Below are 15,899 nucleotides of genomic sequence, written 5' to 3' on the forward strand. Positions count from 1 at the left end.
GCGCTTTTTCAAAGAGGAGTTGCAGTTAAGACATCACAGACAAAGGGAGGTCAGCCTGTCTGCATCTGACAGCCCAGCTTGAGAGTGGGATCACTTACACCTGAGAGATATTTGAGGCGGTCAAACTCCCTTCTCACACCTCAACTGCCTGACTTATCAGCCTCTCAGCTCCATCTGCGTTTTCAAATATTCATGAGTGTGCAGTCGGTGTCATCTCAGGATATCTAAATGGGAGGCCAGAGGCAGAGGGAAGCCACCCAACTATGAAATCCTTAGGTCCTCTACAAATGTTTAACCAGTCATCTATAAACCTGATTCTGTCAAGTTTCCTCCTCATTATTTTGACCCTCTTTTTGCCATTCTAAGGCTTTATGGTAATATCATCTCAATGCGTAGAATACAAAATGGCAAATAGTTTTTTTTTCATTGGTTTTCATCATGTATGCTTGTCTGCATTTCACTGCAATGAGTCAGCCTGTGGCACCACATGTGCCACTTAAAGCTGAAAGTGATATCTACAACTTTTGACAGCTGATTTGTACACATATACAAATCGCTCCCAGGTTTAGAAAAAAGAAGAAAAAAAAAGAAAGACGAAAGAAACATTAAATGACCGAGTCCTGACTGAGTGGTTTTCACTCTGCCACTTAAAGCCACTGGGGGCTGATGCATTGTGCCAGCTCATGTTCAGGGTCACGCCTGTGCAACTTAAGGAGTCTCTAATGAGAGCCAGACAAGCACGCCGTGCCCAGTGGAGCAGAGCTGGAAATCTAACAGACAACCACAGCACACAAGTGTTGGTGCCAAAATGAAAGAGAAAGAGAAAGGAATAAAAAAGGGTAGATCTTCAGGTTTTGCAGCAGCACCACACAGGGCACATTTTTGAGACTGTCATAAAATACGACTGTGTTTTATGTCTTAGATTTTGCAGGAGGTTGTAAGACAGCCCATCATTCAAAAGTTGGTTTTCTGAAGGCAGCAAGGAATGAGGAAACAAGTAAAATGTGTGAAACTACGCTCAACAGGACCTTATCTGTGAGGCTTTCTGTTCAGCCTTGAGCCTTGACTCTCAAAGCAGAGCATGAGTGAAATGCTCTAAAGTGCTTTACACCGAAGACTGACAGGTGCCCTTCAGAGTTACGACTCACAACAAGGAGTGGAGAACAAATGAAAGACAAAGGCTAAAACAGAAATCACTTTGAATGAGTTGTTTCAATTGTGTCCCATTCAGTGCTTGAAAATGAAGCATTAAACCTTCTTTACAAAGCTCTCAACCTGCTTTTAAACTAAATAAGTTCAAATTTCAGCTGTAAATATATTATTAGAAAAGAAATTGGGCTTTTAACACCAACAAATCAGCATGTAATGAGTATTCAGATACATTCCTAGCCAGAATACATAAAACTACACAAAAGCATGCCAATAAAATAAAATAAAATAAAATAAAAAAATAAAATCTTTCAGTTATAAAATCTTCCATCATCCATGACTTTCTTGGTCCACTAGCTCATTTCTCATCCAGACGGTCCTGGTTCTGCAACATCTGATGCAGACCTTGTTAACCCGGATGATGTCTGAGCCGGCCTGTCATTATATTGTCCCTCATTAATTACACAACAAAGGTTGCTCAGAGTTTGGCTGAGTCAGAGTGTGAAACAGAAACCACTGATCTCACTACACCAAAGTCAGTCAGGATTGTGACCTGTCCAAACTTTTAGAGTGGCCCCAACAAGTCAATCAATCAATCAATCAATCAATCAATCAATCAATCAATCAATCAATCAATCAATCAATCAATCAATCAATCAATCAATCAATCAATCAATCAATCAAAAAGTTCACAAGGCAGATTTTTATTATCATACCCACAATTTATTCATAGATTCTTATTTGCTGAAACACACTGATTTGGTAGAGCTTCAAATTGCACAATTTATAAATAAAGTCAGAGACAAAATATTACCAGAAAATATTCAAAAATTATTTTCTGTTAGAGTGGGGGGATATGACTATAGAAATGACCTCAACTTTAGAACTCTGAAGGCTAAAACAACAAGGAAAAAATGTACATTTCTGTCGTTGGTGTGAAGATCTGGAATAAACTCGCTAAAAAGCTGAAGCAAAGTACAAGCATGAGGTATTTTATGAAAGAACTCATGGTTATTCAAAAGTATAAGGATTAGCAAAGGGGATGAACCTGGCTGGGAAGTACAGCCTCGTGGATGATCTCAACAACTTGGTGCAGGTTTGTGCATGTGTGTGTAACTATATATAGGTGTGTAAATTGGTGTGTATTATTTAGATATATGTGCAGATAGATGAGTATGTATATATAGGTGTGTATGTATTACTTTCATCTGGTTTTGGAAATATTACTATAGTTATTACTATTTCATTTTTCTGTGAGGAATGATACTGGAAATTGGAAGACAATGCGATGAATTAGAAATGGAAAAGAGGTATGATTATATAAGTTATACTTTATCATACTCCTTTTCAGACTCATAATCACTGAATAAATGGTGTGTTTCCATGTAATTGATTATGTACATCATAGTAAGGTATGGTGTTTTATTTTTTTTGGCACTTGTCGGTGAAATGTTTTGTCTGAAATAAATTATCATCAATCAATCAATCAATCAATCAATCAATCAATCAATCAATCAATCAATCAATCAATCATCAATCAATCAATCAATCAATCAATCANATCAATCAATCAATCAATCAATCAATCATCAATCAATCAATCAATCAATCAATCAATCAATCAATCAATCAATCAATCAACTTTATTTATAGAGCACATTTTAAAAACCACAAGGGCAACCAAAGTGCTGTACAGTAAGACATAAGCTAAGACAATAAAAGAAACATAAAACACATACCAGGTTCACAGCAGGTGTGCATAATTTGCAATACAAGACAAAATCATAGTGTGTTAAAAGCCAGAGAATAAAAGTGTGTTTTTAAAAGAGATTTAAAAACTGGAAAAGATGAAGCCTGTCTGACATTAAGGGGAAGATTGTTCCACAACTTGGGACCGACAACGGAAAATGCTCTGTTGCTTCAATGTTTCCACCCAGTTTAAGGGATGATCAGCTGATCTTAGGGATCGTGGTGGGCAGTAAGGTTGAAGCAACTCTGACAGATATGGAGGAGCAAGATTGTTCAAACATTTGAAACAAATAGCAGCAGCTTAAACTGAACAGATCCCAGAAACAACCTCAGTGAAATTATGACCAGAAGAGCTCAGTCCTGGGAGCAGCTAGGATACTGCATAGAACCCATAAGCACAAGGGCTCTGGTAGAAAACGTGAGCTTGAAGACAAATAGAACCGCCCATGTGGAAAAAAGTAGGGCGAGCTGGTTGCTTTATATGTATCCTAATATTATATGGCATATATTATATATAACAAGAAATGAATGATAATATATGACATGCATATATAAAACAAGAAAATTATATTGTCTTACTTGGTATTCCCAACAAGTTATAATCTGTAAAATAAATTTTAAAGAAACTTTTTAACAGGCCTAGATGCCATCTTGCATAAATGATTTTTATTGGTTCACCTAACTAATAAAACAAGTACAACAAATAAACTAGTTGCTTGCATGCAGTACAGGCTCACAGATTTTATTAATGTCCAACACCTTCAATGTCCAAAATAAAATAAAAAAAAACAATAAGACAAGTAAAGAGTGGAAGATTTAAGATTATTAGTAAGATGGTAGGGTAACTGCAATACTTTATTTCTTTGACAATATTATTAAGGTTAATCCAGCTACTCCAGTAATTTAGTCAGAAAAAAACATATTACAATGACCAGTGCTGGAGATGAAAAACTATTGAGGAAAAGTACTTGAATATGGCATCATATCAAGATTCTTTGTATGGGTTCTTCACCTAAGAGGAAATACTGAAATTAGAATTTTTTTTTTTTTTGGTTATAAAATGACAGTAAGCAGATGATCATCATAAATTTAACTAAAGAAGAAATAAACTGTATATCATTTAAAAATAATAATACTAGCCCAAATCACACAGACCAAAATGGTAAAATCTTAAGATTAAAGAAGTAAATCAAGCAAGTCACGCTGCCTGACTTCTATGAAGCTTGAACTGGCCTATTGTTAAAATATTGACCTTCTTTTATTATTAAAAATCACATTAAATTTGCACTTGGATGTGTGCTTAAGTACTACTTTTGAAAAATAGATGAGCTGAGGTCACAGGACTCCTCATACTTGAAAAGGTTGGCTGTTGCTTTCTAGACTGGAAATAAGAAGTGGTCCCCACAAACAGGAAGTTATTACATATTGGTTTAAATATATGTATTTCAAGTAACATAAACACTCTGCTAAACAGCTACAAAAGAATATGCAAAAAAAAAGTCTTAAATTAGAATGTTTTACATGTTCAACTACGAAGTACTGCTTTAAGAGACTCCTAAGTCATCACAAAGCTCATTAATGCTTCATACTCTCAGTTAGACCAAATTAAGATGTTGCTGTCCTTGTTTGAGACAGTTGTTTGATTAGGATCAAACATGCGCTGCACATCAAAAAGTCTGTTCTAAAATTCTGTTTTGAATGTCTAAATCATAGATCCCGGCTTATTCAGGATTCTATCTCTGGCTTTTCTTCTAGTTCCCACGGATGTGCCTGTGGGTTTTCCCAGGAGATGGGCTGCCATGCTCAGATACTCATCGCAGGCTGCGTAACCTTCTCTTTCAAAGATCCAGGCAGAGGTTTCAGGTCTGGGGCTCACTAAAATGAATGAGTACTGAAACACTGCTCAGTTCAGAGCTCAACCTTCCGCGCCTCTGACTCTCCAGGATAAAATTAAACATAATGGGATTTTGAAGTAGACACTGCATGTCATGATGTTTATGTCCCGCCCCTGGGGAGTTTAAAGCGTTACAAATCAACACTTGAAAAATGACTGCTTCACAGCCAGCTTCAAACACATTGTCTTCATTATCCGTCTCACTCTCTTGATTTTTACCATGCAAAAAATGATACAGTGTGCACATGCAGAGGAAAAAACAACAACTATTTACTCACTGATTCCTGGCTCTTGTTTTTTGCGTCATACACACTTAGCTTGACTAGCGTCTCCGGGCTTTCAGGATACTCTGAAGGGAAGGTCACCCCTGTCAGAAACAGCGGGTCTTTGTTTGCCTGTCAGAGAGAGGGATGACAAAGAAAACATAAATAAATTGAGACACTCTGTGTGTGTTTATATGCGTGCCAGTGCAAATCCTCTCGTGCACATTCGCTCGGCAGCACAAAAAAGAAGAAAACCAAGAAAGAGAAAAAGGAAGGAGGAAGATTTAGTTAGGTGAAGAAGCTAGCAGCTGGGTCTGAGTGTCCTGCTTCCCTCAGGCGATTCTCTCTCTACCCTCTCACCTTCTCAACTACCTCTCCTGAGCATAAGCAAAGAGAAGATATGGCTTTCTCTGTTGGGTCTACCTGAAGCCCTGGCATTACCACAGTCTCCAAAGTGGGACTTCAGGACAGAGGCAACAAATGTTGACAGGTAAGCTGATGCACAGGGGAGGCCTGGTAATGGGATTAAACTCGATAAAGCAGCTGGTATTGGGATTTTAAAGATACCTGAGGGCTGCATGGTATTAGCTAAAAATGCACTCAGAACATCACCAAACCCACTTTAAACTTCAATGGGGCTTAAATTACCATAGCTTCTAGAGACACTGCTTTCTGTTGAATGTCAAAAGGAATCAGCTAACTGTGGTATTTGCTTGTGTTTGCGAGATAATGTCAAGCCTTTTGAAAACCCCAGAAGTGGCAGCAGATTGGGGAATGGCACATCTGCTGTGGAAACTGCACACTTGTAAATATGCTCTATGGCTTATTGTTGACAAAAGACTAAGGGATGTGAGTAAAGCCGAGCTCATAACCTGCCTGTAAGAACTGGGTGCAATCACCACAAGAAGGGTTAGAAAACCAGATATACGTATGTGTCATTTGTGGGTCGCCATGGGCATGGAAGTGCGGGGGAAAGTGGACCTCAGTACTCAGGGCCCAAGAAGGGAGAGGGGCCCATGGAAGTCCTGATTTTTTTCCCCCAAATAAAATTGGCCCTGCAATTAATTGGTGCAGTAATTTATTGAAAATATATTGATAACATAAACTGAGAGAATGAACTATATTTCACTGTCCACAACATATTGGCCATTCTGGGGTTCCCTTCTTGGAGGCGAAAATGATTTAGTCTGCTCAGAAGCAACTGGCAACATGTGTTACGGCAGTAAGCCCAGACTGAATGAGCTGAGGGCAAACTGAGACCGGGACAGACTATTGGAAGAACCGGGAGGTTTCCCATGGTCTGCCTCCCTGCTGGCTGGCTAAAAGCTCCGGTCAATCTAGAACTTTTAAATAAACAATCTGGTGGTGTCGATGCGCCTCAGTTCAGTCCTGCGTCTGCCAGACCTGCTATGTGTCCTGGAGTCCTACACCTACCCCCCCTTTCCCCGTCCCTTCCTTTTATCAGGCTCGACGCGCACACAGTGCAGAGTCACACACACTATGCAGACACACAACGTGGTGATGAATTCTAAATGCTCCTAGAGCTGCAGCAGGTAACATCAGTCTCATTAACAGAACATCCAACTTTTGATAAAACTTTATTCTTTACAAAGAACCAGAAATAAGTTCACAGGGCATCTGCTTTTCTTATGAAATGTTGGCTTGCTGCTATAGTCACCAATCATAGCTAATGTTAGCAATCACATTTAGTGATCACGTTTAATCTATTATTGAGTTATTTTTAATCATTTAAGCTGTATTATAATACTAAGATTGAGTCCAGGTCCACTGTGATAATTATTGATTATAATTTACAATAATAAATCACCAAATATTTCTGTTATTTAGTCAACTTGCTTCGGTACACTTGTTTATAGTAAAGATTATAAAGCTTAGTTTTCATAATTCAGATTTTCCTGGTTAAATAAAGCTTAGTAAATAAATCTGTCAATCCATTCATCATTAGCTTTCTAACCAGTTCCAAACATCCATGTATCAATTGTTCCTAATTTACATGCAGGTTGATGAAACTGACAAGTTATTTTTTTACGTCACCATTGTTTGACACAGTGTTATTTAATGTTGTGATGAAAGCTGCGTGATGCTATGTCAGTTTATGAGTGGACCAGTCATCAAATCAGAAAAAAGTCAAACACCCCCTAAATTCACTGTTTGTGGTTATCATAATTACACTTGTTCACTGGATAAATTTATTAATGATTTCAGTTTTAAACATGCAGTTGTGTGTCATTGTTTGACACAATGTGTTGTTATAAATAAAATTAAATGAATAATAACAAAATTAATGTAAAATCTCCTCTAAGCCTGTTTGAGATAAATTATCACATTAATTTAATTATCTGAGCCATAAGTGAGTTTAAAAACAGGACGATGTAACTAGTTTACTGAATAATCTGTCTCTAGTTGTCCCTAATTAAGTCTTTATTTGTGTAAGTAAAAGTATCTTTAACAACCTGTTAAAATACATTAGAAATAAGGAAATAGCCTCTACTTTATTCAAAATTGTCTGGGGGAGGACCCCCTGACCCCCCCTCCAGTGTGTTCTTTACACACATTGCTGATGCTCCTGTTAGAGAGGATAAACACACCTGTAGTGCTCCACCTGCGTCTCTGTATGAAACTATGGCCGATTGTCAAACTATATTCTCAGTGAGTTTAAAGGATTGATACAGTGCATGGTTTAATAAAGGTGAACATAATCTCAGCTAATATGATTGGACCATTATTGCATCACAAAAGAAACATTTGGTGTTCAGTTTGACATGTTCAGACAGTTACATTGAGCACACGTCATTTATCAAATGAATACCAAACATTTGTCTAATGTTCAAGAATAAATGTTTTTAGGTTAAAATTTGCTCGAGTGTCATGATCACAAACTAGATGTAGCAAAATGTTTTAGGTATTTGAACACAGGTAGGCCAAATGCATCAATTCAGCTGGTGAATGAAAGAACCATCAATGTAATCTGATCTGATTGTAGCTTAAACCCTTTTTATTTTTTCTTTATTTAAAAAATACCCCCTTTTTTTCTTGTTATGCTTATGTACCTTGTGCACTGGCATGGATAGAGGCCCACTGACATCGAGAGTGTACAGGGCCGAGAATTTTGTGCTACACCCCTGTGGGTAAGTGTGGCACTTCTGATGTACGTGAATTGTACAGACCATGTATCACTTGTGTGTCATAACCCCCTTCTCCGTTGTCTCACTTTAACCATATCTATTCAGTTCATCTCAGGTGTGTGTCACCCTGGTAGCGTGTCCCTCACTCCGTGGGCCGATCATCAGCATACAGCTCAAGCCATTATGGCTTTATTGTCCGGTAGGCTGACTTTTTTTATTAGTTGCTGCACTGTTTATAGGTGTGTTTGAAACTGTGGGTGGCCAATTTGTCCAAAACCTCCCAGTATATCTGCTAATTTCAGACCTCGCCATCTAGCTCAAGCTGTAATGCACTCGTATCCTGCATCTCTATTCAGGAAGAGTTTGCAGGAGGAGTTTGCAAGTTCCGCCTCAGTTCAGTCAATCCACGGGCAGCAGTCTGCTGACTTGAAATCACTACTTCGCAGTATTCAGTTTCACCTGCCTAGAAGCACTGCCAAGGTGGTTCTGAAGGTGCAACTGGAACCAGAAACTGAGACATATTTGATGGAGGCTGATCAGTGAGAACTACTTAAAAAGCACACCTGTGGAGAATGGGATTATGCTGTTCTTGCATAGCCTATTGTTGTACTCTTGACTTAGTTCAAGCATGCACAAGAAGTACACGTTCTGTCTGTAATGTAAGCATTTTTTTATTTTTTTTGCAAGACTCGTAAAAATTGCATGTGCAGGGACAAAAGTCTTCATGGACAATGTGCAACTTTCTATAAGGCTAAACACATGCAAGTAGTGGACAAATCTCAAGTTCACTTTGGGCCAAATTCTTTTCTCGGACTGCCTGCATAGCATTTTAAGTGCAAAAGCTTATTATTTATTTTTAATCACACAGATGCAATATTCTAGCAAGCACTGCTGAATGCAAACTGGGAGCTATAGTAGTTGAAAATATTGCCCGATCTTATTTGGGAAAACTGTCCACTCCCCAGCATTCTGCTGTGGACTCCATGTTCACAACAAAATGCATTTAACGGCTAAAAAAAGTGGATTTTGCATGATATGTTCCCTTTAAATGAGTTTAAAAAAATTACACCCACTTGTCAAACACTGATATTACATCAACTTAAACTAAATACTATTGCCGTGTTCAATTGAGAATTAAAAAAAAAAACTCTAATAATAATTGATTCATATAAAAGTATGTTTTTCCAAGATGTGTGTTGACAAAATAAGTTTGGTACTTACCGTAAAAGAAAGTTTTAAAAAATCAATTGTTTGAAATTGTGATTTGCAGCTTCGCCTGTACTGCAGACAGATTGTAAATGTGTAAATGGCTCTAACCAGATTAATTTATGGTTGATTTAGATGTAATTTGGATGTCTTTTTTCAACTCAGTTTACTAACACTCTACTCTAGTTGTTTGGTCAGGTTTACTCATTGAGAAATGTGTTAAAATTAGTCAAGAATATCTAACTGTTTTGAGTTAAAAAACAACTGTGGTAGCTTATATTTATAAAACATTTTTAAATGTATAAAATCAAGCCCTAAGCCAAAAATATATGTGCTGCCTCAGAAGCTGTGGAAGAAAAAAAAAGTCTGAGTTGTTTGGTCAGTTGGTGTTGTCTATTTGTACAAGTTCAAAACATTTTGTGTTTACACTGGGGGCTTCCTCTTCCTTCACTTTGCTCTGATGGGCGTCTCCAGCATGCAAGCCTCTGGGACCATAAGGGGAACAAATGAGGACTGGCAAGGAGACAGACGTATACTTGCAGACGTTCACATATATGACCCCACCCATAAGTCAGAAAAATCCTCAGAATCAAATCTAAATTTGGGCAGGAAAGCTTAAAAGAATATGACATGTTCCAGGATAAACTGAAGAGTGTCGCTGAGGAGAGAGTGTTTCCTTCTTGAACCTGTTGCCATTGCAAGCCAACCACGAAGAAGCAAAATAAAATGGATGGAATTAAATTGTTTCTCAAAACCGAGGGCATTCAAAAATCAATTGAATGCCGTCGACATTCAAGATAATACCCGACAGATAATATGTTATTTGCCTTTTCACAAAACACCACTTCAAAAAATCTGAACTCTTTCTTCAAGGTGCAAAGCGTTCACAAAAACAGCATGGTACCTTATTTAAACACAAACACACACAAAGGTGTCCTCACTCCTCATATGTGAAGAGAACGTCTAACAGAACTGATTCTATCAAAATCTCCCTTGGACCTGACATAACACAGAACTAAAACAAGTCTCTGATTTCAGCCTCTCTAGCAATAGTTGTCCCGATGCCTGATGCTGTTTTCTCACCCAGTACTAAAACAGTGTGGTTTGTATACTGTAGCATCCCACTGCTAAATTCAGCACAACAAATACAGACACAGAAAAACCAATTCACCACTTTCAGCTCAGAACAAACCAGAACATTATCAGTAATGTACACTGACAAAAAGACAGATACAGCGATTGTACGCAAGAATGTGCAGGTACACACACACACACACACACACACACCCACACACACACACACACACACACACACACACACGCACACACACGCACACAACCCTTTACACTGCCCTCATTGGTACACTGAATAGCACCCATTCAGACTTACCAGCATACTTGGCAGCCTCAGCTGTGACTGAATCTTCTCTGTGCTGCTGATGGACTGAGATGAACTAAAGTGGTGAGCTTGTGTCTATTTACACCAAGAAGAAAAGCAGTCTGTCTTACAAGTGGTCAGCATATGCTTCGGAAGACAGTTGCCTCTCTCTCCCTTCGGTCTTTATGTCTGTTTGGGTTGCACACCGCAGTGGGACAACCAATTTAGGCCATTAACAGGGTGTGTGTGTTTGTGTGTGATTAGTCCCGGAAAGAAATAGGACCGAGTCAGTGTGTGGGGGAGGACTTTCTCCGTCTTTTGACCACTCAATTATATGCTCACAGACTAGACTAGACTTCTTGGACTTGCTTTAAGCGCAGGGATATTTGCTTGACTAGCTTGACATCAAAGGTTGTTTTATCCACTGGCTTTGCTTGACGTCAAAGTCTCATCAAGTACCACAGCTCCTGGACCCACTGCCTCATGTTTTAGGGAAGGGATTTTCCAGTGCAGACTTATTAGGGTTTGGCAGAAAACAGCCATTTCAGCCTAGTTTCATGTAATATTTTTTTGTATTGGAATACATAAAAATATGTTGAGAACTGAACTCAAAGTCTGAGAACATTCATTTGCAATTTGTTGAGCTTCAAAATAACTTACAGGAGTTCACATGTTCTGCTCAAAGTGTTATTCTTCTTTTCTGTTTTAACAACAGCCGATACGATGGTATAAATCCCACACTGAGATCTGCACGCTGAATCACTAGTTTAAAATAAGAGAAATTACATTCTTTCAACTGTAACTGTAAACATTTCTTATCTTTTATTGTCCAACATGGTACAACTGTACTTCAACGATTTTAAATGGATCAGGATCAGTATGGGATCCAAAGTGTAACACCACTTTTTAAAAGGGACATTTCAGTTAATGGGGTTGTGTGGAATGGTTTCAATAGTCAGTATCCTGTCAACATACAGCGGGTAAAATAAGTATTGAACTTGTCACCATTTTTCTCATTAAATATATTACTAGAGGTGCCAATGACATGAATTTTTCACCAGATGTCGGTAACAACCCAAGTGATCCATACATACAAAGAAATCAAACCATAAATGTCCAGAAATGAAGTTATTTGTAATAATGTGGAATGGCACAGGGAAAAAGTATTGAACACATGAAGAAAGGGAGGTGTAAAAAGGCATGGAAAGCCAAGACACCAGCTGAACTCTCTCAGTAATTAGAAAACAAGCCTGCCCCTTGTCAGTGCAAATTAATATCAGCTGGTTCAGTCCCAAATGATGGCCAGGTAACACACAAGAACCATCTGATGATGGGTAAAAGTAAAGAGCTCTCTCAAGACCTTCACAACCTTATTGTTGCAAAGCATAATGATGGCATCGATTACAGAAGAATGTCTAAACTTCTGAAGGTTCCAGTGAGCACTGTTGGGGCCATAATTCAGAAGTGGAAAGGACATCATTTCACTATACACCGACCACGACCAGGTGCTCCTCRCAAGATTTCTGACAGAGGAGTGAAAAGAATTATCAGAAGAGTTGTCCAAGAGCCAAGGACCACTTGTGGAGAGCTTCAGAAAGACCTGGAATTAGCAGGTACGATTGTTTCAAAGAAAACAATAAGTAATGCACTGAACCACCATGGGCTGTATGCACGCTCACCACGCAAGACTCCACTGCTGAAGAAACAGCATGTTGAAGCTCCTTTAAAGTTTGCTGCACAACATTTAGACAAGCCTGTGTAATACTGGGAGAATATAGTCTGGTCAGATGAGAACAACACTGAACTGTTTGGATGCCAGAATACACATCATRTTTGGAGGTCAAATGGCACTGCACATCAGCCCAAAAACACCATACCAACAGTGAAGTTTGGAGGTGGGAACATCATGGTGTGGGGCTGTTTTTCAGCATATGGTACTGGCAAACTTCAAATAATTGAAGGAAGGATGAGTGGAAAAATGTACAAAGACATTCTTGATAAAAATCTGCTTCCATCTACCAGGATGATGAAGATGAAACGTGGCTGGACATTTCAGCAAGACAATGAGCCCAAACACAAAGTCAAGGAAACTCTCAGTTTGTTTCAGAGAAAGAAACTAAAGCTGCTGGAATGGCCCAGCCAATCACCTGACATGAATCCAACAGAAAATCTATGGAAAGAACTAAAGATCAGAGTTCATAGAAGAGGTCCACGAAACTTCAAGATTTGAAGACTGTTTGTGTGGAAGAATGGGCCAAAATCACACCTGAGCAATGCATGCCACTAGTTTCTCCATACAGGAGGCGTCTTGAAGCTGTCATTGACAACAAAGGCTTTTGTACAAAGTATTAGATAAATTTCAGTAAGCGTGTTCGATACTTTTCCCCTGTGCCATTCCACATTATTACAAATAACTTCATTTCTGGACATTTATGGTTTGATTTCTTTGTATGTATGGATCAGTTGTTACCAACATCTGGTGAAAATTTCATGTCATTAGCACCTCTAGTAATATATTTACTGAGAAAAATGGTGACGTGTTCAATACTTATTTTACCCGCTGTAAATGCATTTCAGATCAATCTAACTTTTGTGAATCAGGTTTTTTTTTTTTTTTTCATTTTTTAATGAAAAACTCAAGCTCACAGATACTCTGATTGAGACTCTTCCAATTACAAATTTTCACCTCCTGAAACAACTCAAGCCCAAATATTTATAAACAGCTCAAGCAAAATGTTTAATTTATCCCTATTGTCTCAACTAAATGACATTTGTATTGCAGTTCCTAACTGTGCAGATTAAAGTTTCTAAATCTATTCTTTCACAAATTTGACATGATTTGAATGACTTGCCTCTCTATTCACAAAACAACTAAAGATGATAAAAATGACTGATTACAAAAGCAAGAAAGAATGTTTTCTTTACCTGTATGTGACAGATCACACATTGTGATTGATGTGGAGCAACTCCACATCAATTCAGCACATCGGTTATGTTTGCCACCCACAGTTATAGTAGCAACACGTGCGACAGGTAATAAAAACACAAGGAACTGCTGGGAAAGTTCTGAGGTAAGTGTTTTATAGGGTGCAAACTTGCTCTTAAATGTGCCCCTACTGTGAGCAGTGGTTAGCCTGACTCCCTCATAAGAATTTCTCCCTGTTTCTCCAGGGGTTGATATTAGAGCTGCCCTCTGCAGGTAATATACTCATAAACCCATAATTACTCCACAAAACCTCACTTAACAATAACCTCTTCACCAAAGGTTTCAAATCATTTTGTTTTTGTTGCACAGTGACACCACCAAGCTGCATCCCTTTTGGTTATTCCTGCATGTCAAACAGAGCTGGCTCAATTCTGTGTCTGAAGCAGACTTTACAGAACCAGCAGGACAGCAGCTCTGCTCAGAAGCTTGACAATAAAAACACTTCATTTAGGATCTACAAACTTTAAAACATATTTTTACCTAACAAAGTACATTTTTGATTTACCATAATCCGTCAAATTGGTATGTAGAGGTCATTGATTTCAAACGAGTTTCATTTTTCCAACGTATATTATAAAATATTTTCCTTTTCTCCAGCTCGAAACTGCATCATGAAATTCATGAGCTAGATTAGGGAGAGTTATGCAGCAGCTGGCATTTTCCATTATTTACCATCTAAATTAAATCCTTACCAGATATAGTGAATACACCAGTATTCCACATTGATCACATAAATACGACTAATACTGATTTTTCTTTTTTTTCAAGCTACTAAGCCCAACGGTATCTGGTAAAACCAACAGCAGCTGCTGAGAGCAGGCATGTGACAACAGGAGAAACACAGTTAGCTGTTTACAGACACCACAGATCTACATAGGACCCAAAATACTCCACACAAACATATACATTCTTTTATGACGACATTAGTTACAAAATATAGATGTTTTATATGTTGCTATGCATGCTGATGGGTAAAATGTACACTGTACTTATGTTTTTCAGTCTTAGGATTGCTTTTTTAAAACTTCATTCAAAGAAGGATTCAGAGGCAAAAATATGCTCTTCATAATGTTAAACTGAAAATGGCAAAACTGCTTCTATTTAATCAGATTTTTGTAAGAAGAGCTATATTTTTCTAGATTAAGGCGTAGAGATTTGTCTTTTATTACACTGTGCAGAGTTAATATAAGGCAGAACACATTCTCTGGGTTATCTAAGATTTTATTATTAGGTAAGAAAACTCTCCTTTAAAACACACTCATGAAATCACACGGAATGATCACATACCCTTTTTTTGTGAAGTCGAAAGCAGTCCATATTCTCAGATCCTGCTCCAAATCTTCCACATTGCAGCCATAAAATTCAGAAAACTCCAGCGGCACTCAGTGTCTGCAGAGCTGGCTGAGCCAGCATACAGTAACCTACCACATCCTGTGTTTCCACACACACAAACACACACACGCTGCTGCTCCCTTGATGTAAGGGGGGAAATCAGTTCAGATCAGACTTTGAAGGAGATGTTTCTGCTAATTAAACTTAACTGGATTAGAAGGAAAGTTGTGCCTCCCTTTTTATGCGCCTGGAAACTTTGCCCTCATCCACGAGAGGAGAAAAGTGTGTGTGTGTGTGTTGGTGAATGCACGTGTCTGTGAGTGGGTGTTCCTTAGTGGGACAGAGCGGGGGGTGGGGGACAGCTGTTGCAGCCTAAAAACACTTGAGTGGTTTTTGCCTTAGCAGCAACATTGGTCACACAGTGGAATATGAAAAAAAGCCCAAAAAGCACAAAAATGTCAGTATAACCCAGGGAAAAAAAACATTCTGAGCGTGTTTGTGTGTGTATTATCTAATTGAGAGCCACACAACAGCTGATGTGGACGTCTGGACTCAACTGTGACAGAAAATAGAAGGTTAGCACTAACTGTCTGTTCCACATCGGTGAGTCGGATGGGAGAAAGAGGGCGAGAAAAAGGCCGACAGACAGGGATGGAGAGAAAACCCACTGAGGCCCAATGACCCAGAGAGGCTGCAAAACAACAGACATCAAAAGGCTGCAGACAAGCGTGGGGAGAGGATGTGTGTGTGTGTGTGTGTGTGTGTGTGTGTGTGTGTGTGTGTGTGTGTGTGTGTG

General features: G+C 38.6%; 1 protein-coding gene across 1 annotated transcript in view; it reads right to left on the reverse strand.

The window, feature by feature from the left end:
• Nucleotides 1–15,899, reverse strand: part of LOC106517096 (type II inositol 3,4-bisphosphate 4-phosphatase) — a 127,730-nt gene that overhangs the window by 77,324 nt on the left and 34,507 nt on the right. The window contains exon 4 of the mRNA XM_014007802.1: nt 5,071–5,187. Coding sequence (XP_013863256.1) covers nt 5,071–5,187 — 117 coding nt within the window. The remainder of the gene's footprint in view (nt 1–5,070; nt 5,188–15,899) is intronic.

Source organism: Austrofundulus limnaeus, unplaced genomic scaffold, assembly GCF_001266775.1.
Source record: "Austrofundulus limnaeus strain Quisiro unplaced genomic scaffold, Austrofundulus_limnaeus-1.0 Scaffold44, whole genome shotgun sequence".
NCBI classification, from domain to species: domain Eukaryota; kingdom Metazoa; phylum Chordata; class Actinopteri; order Cyprinodontiformes; family Rivulidae; genus Austrofundulus; species Austrofundulus limnaeus.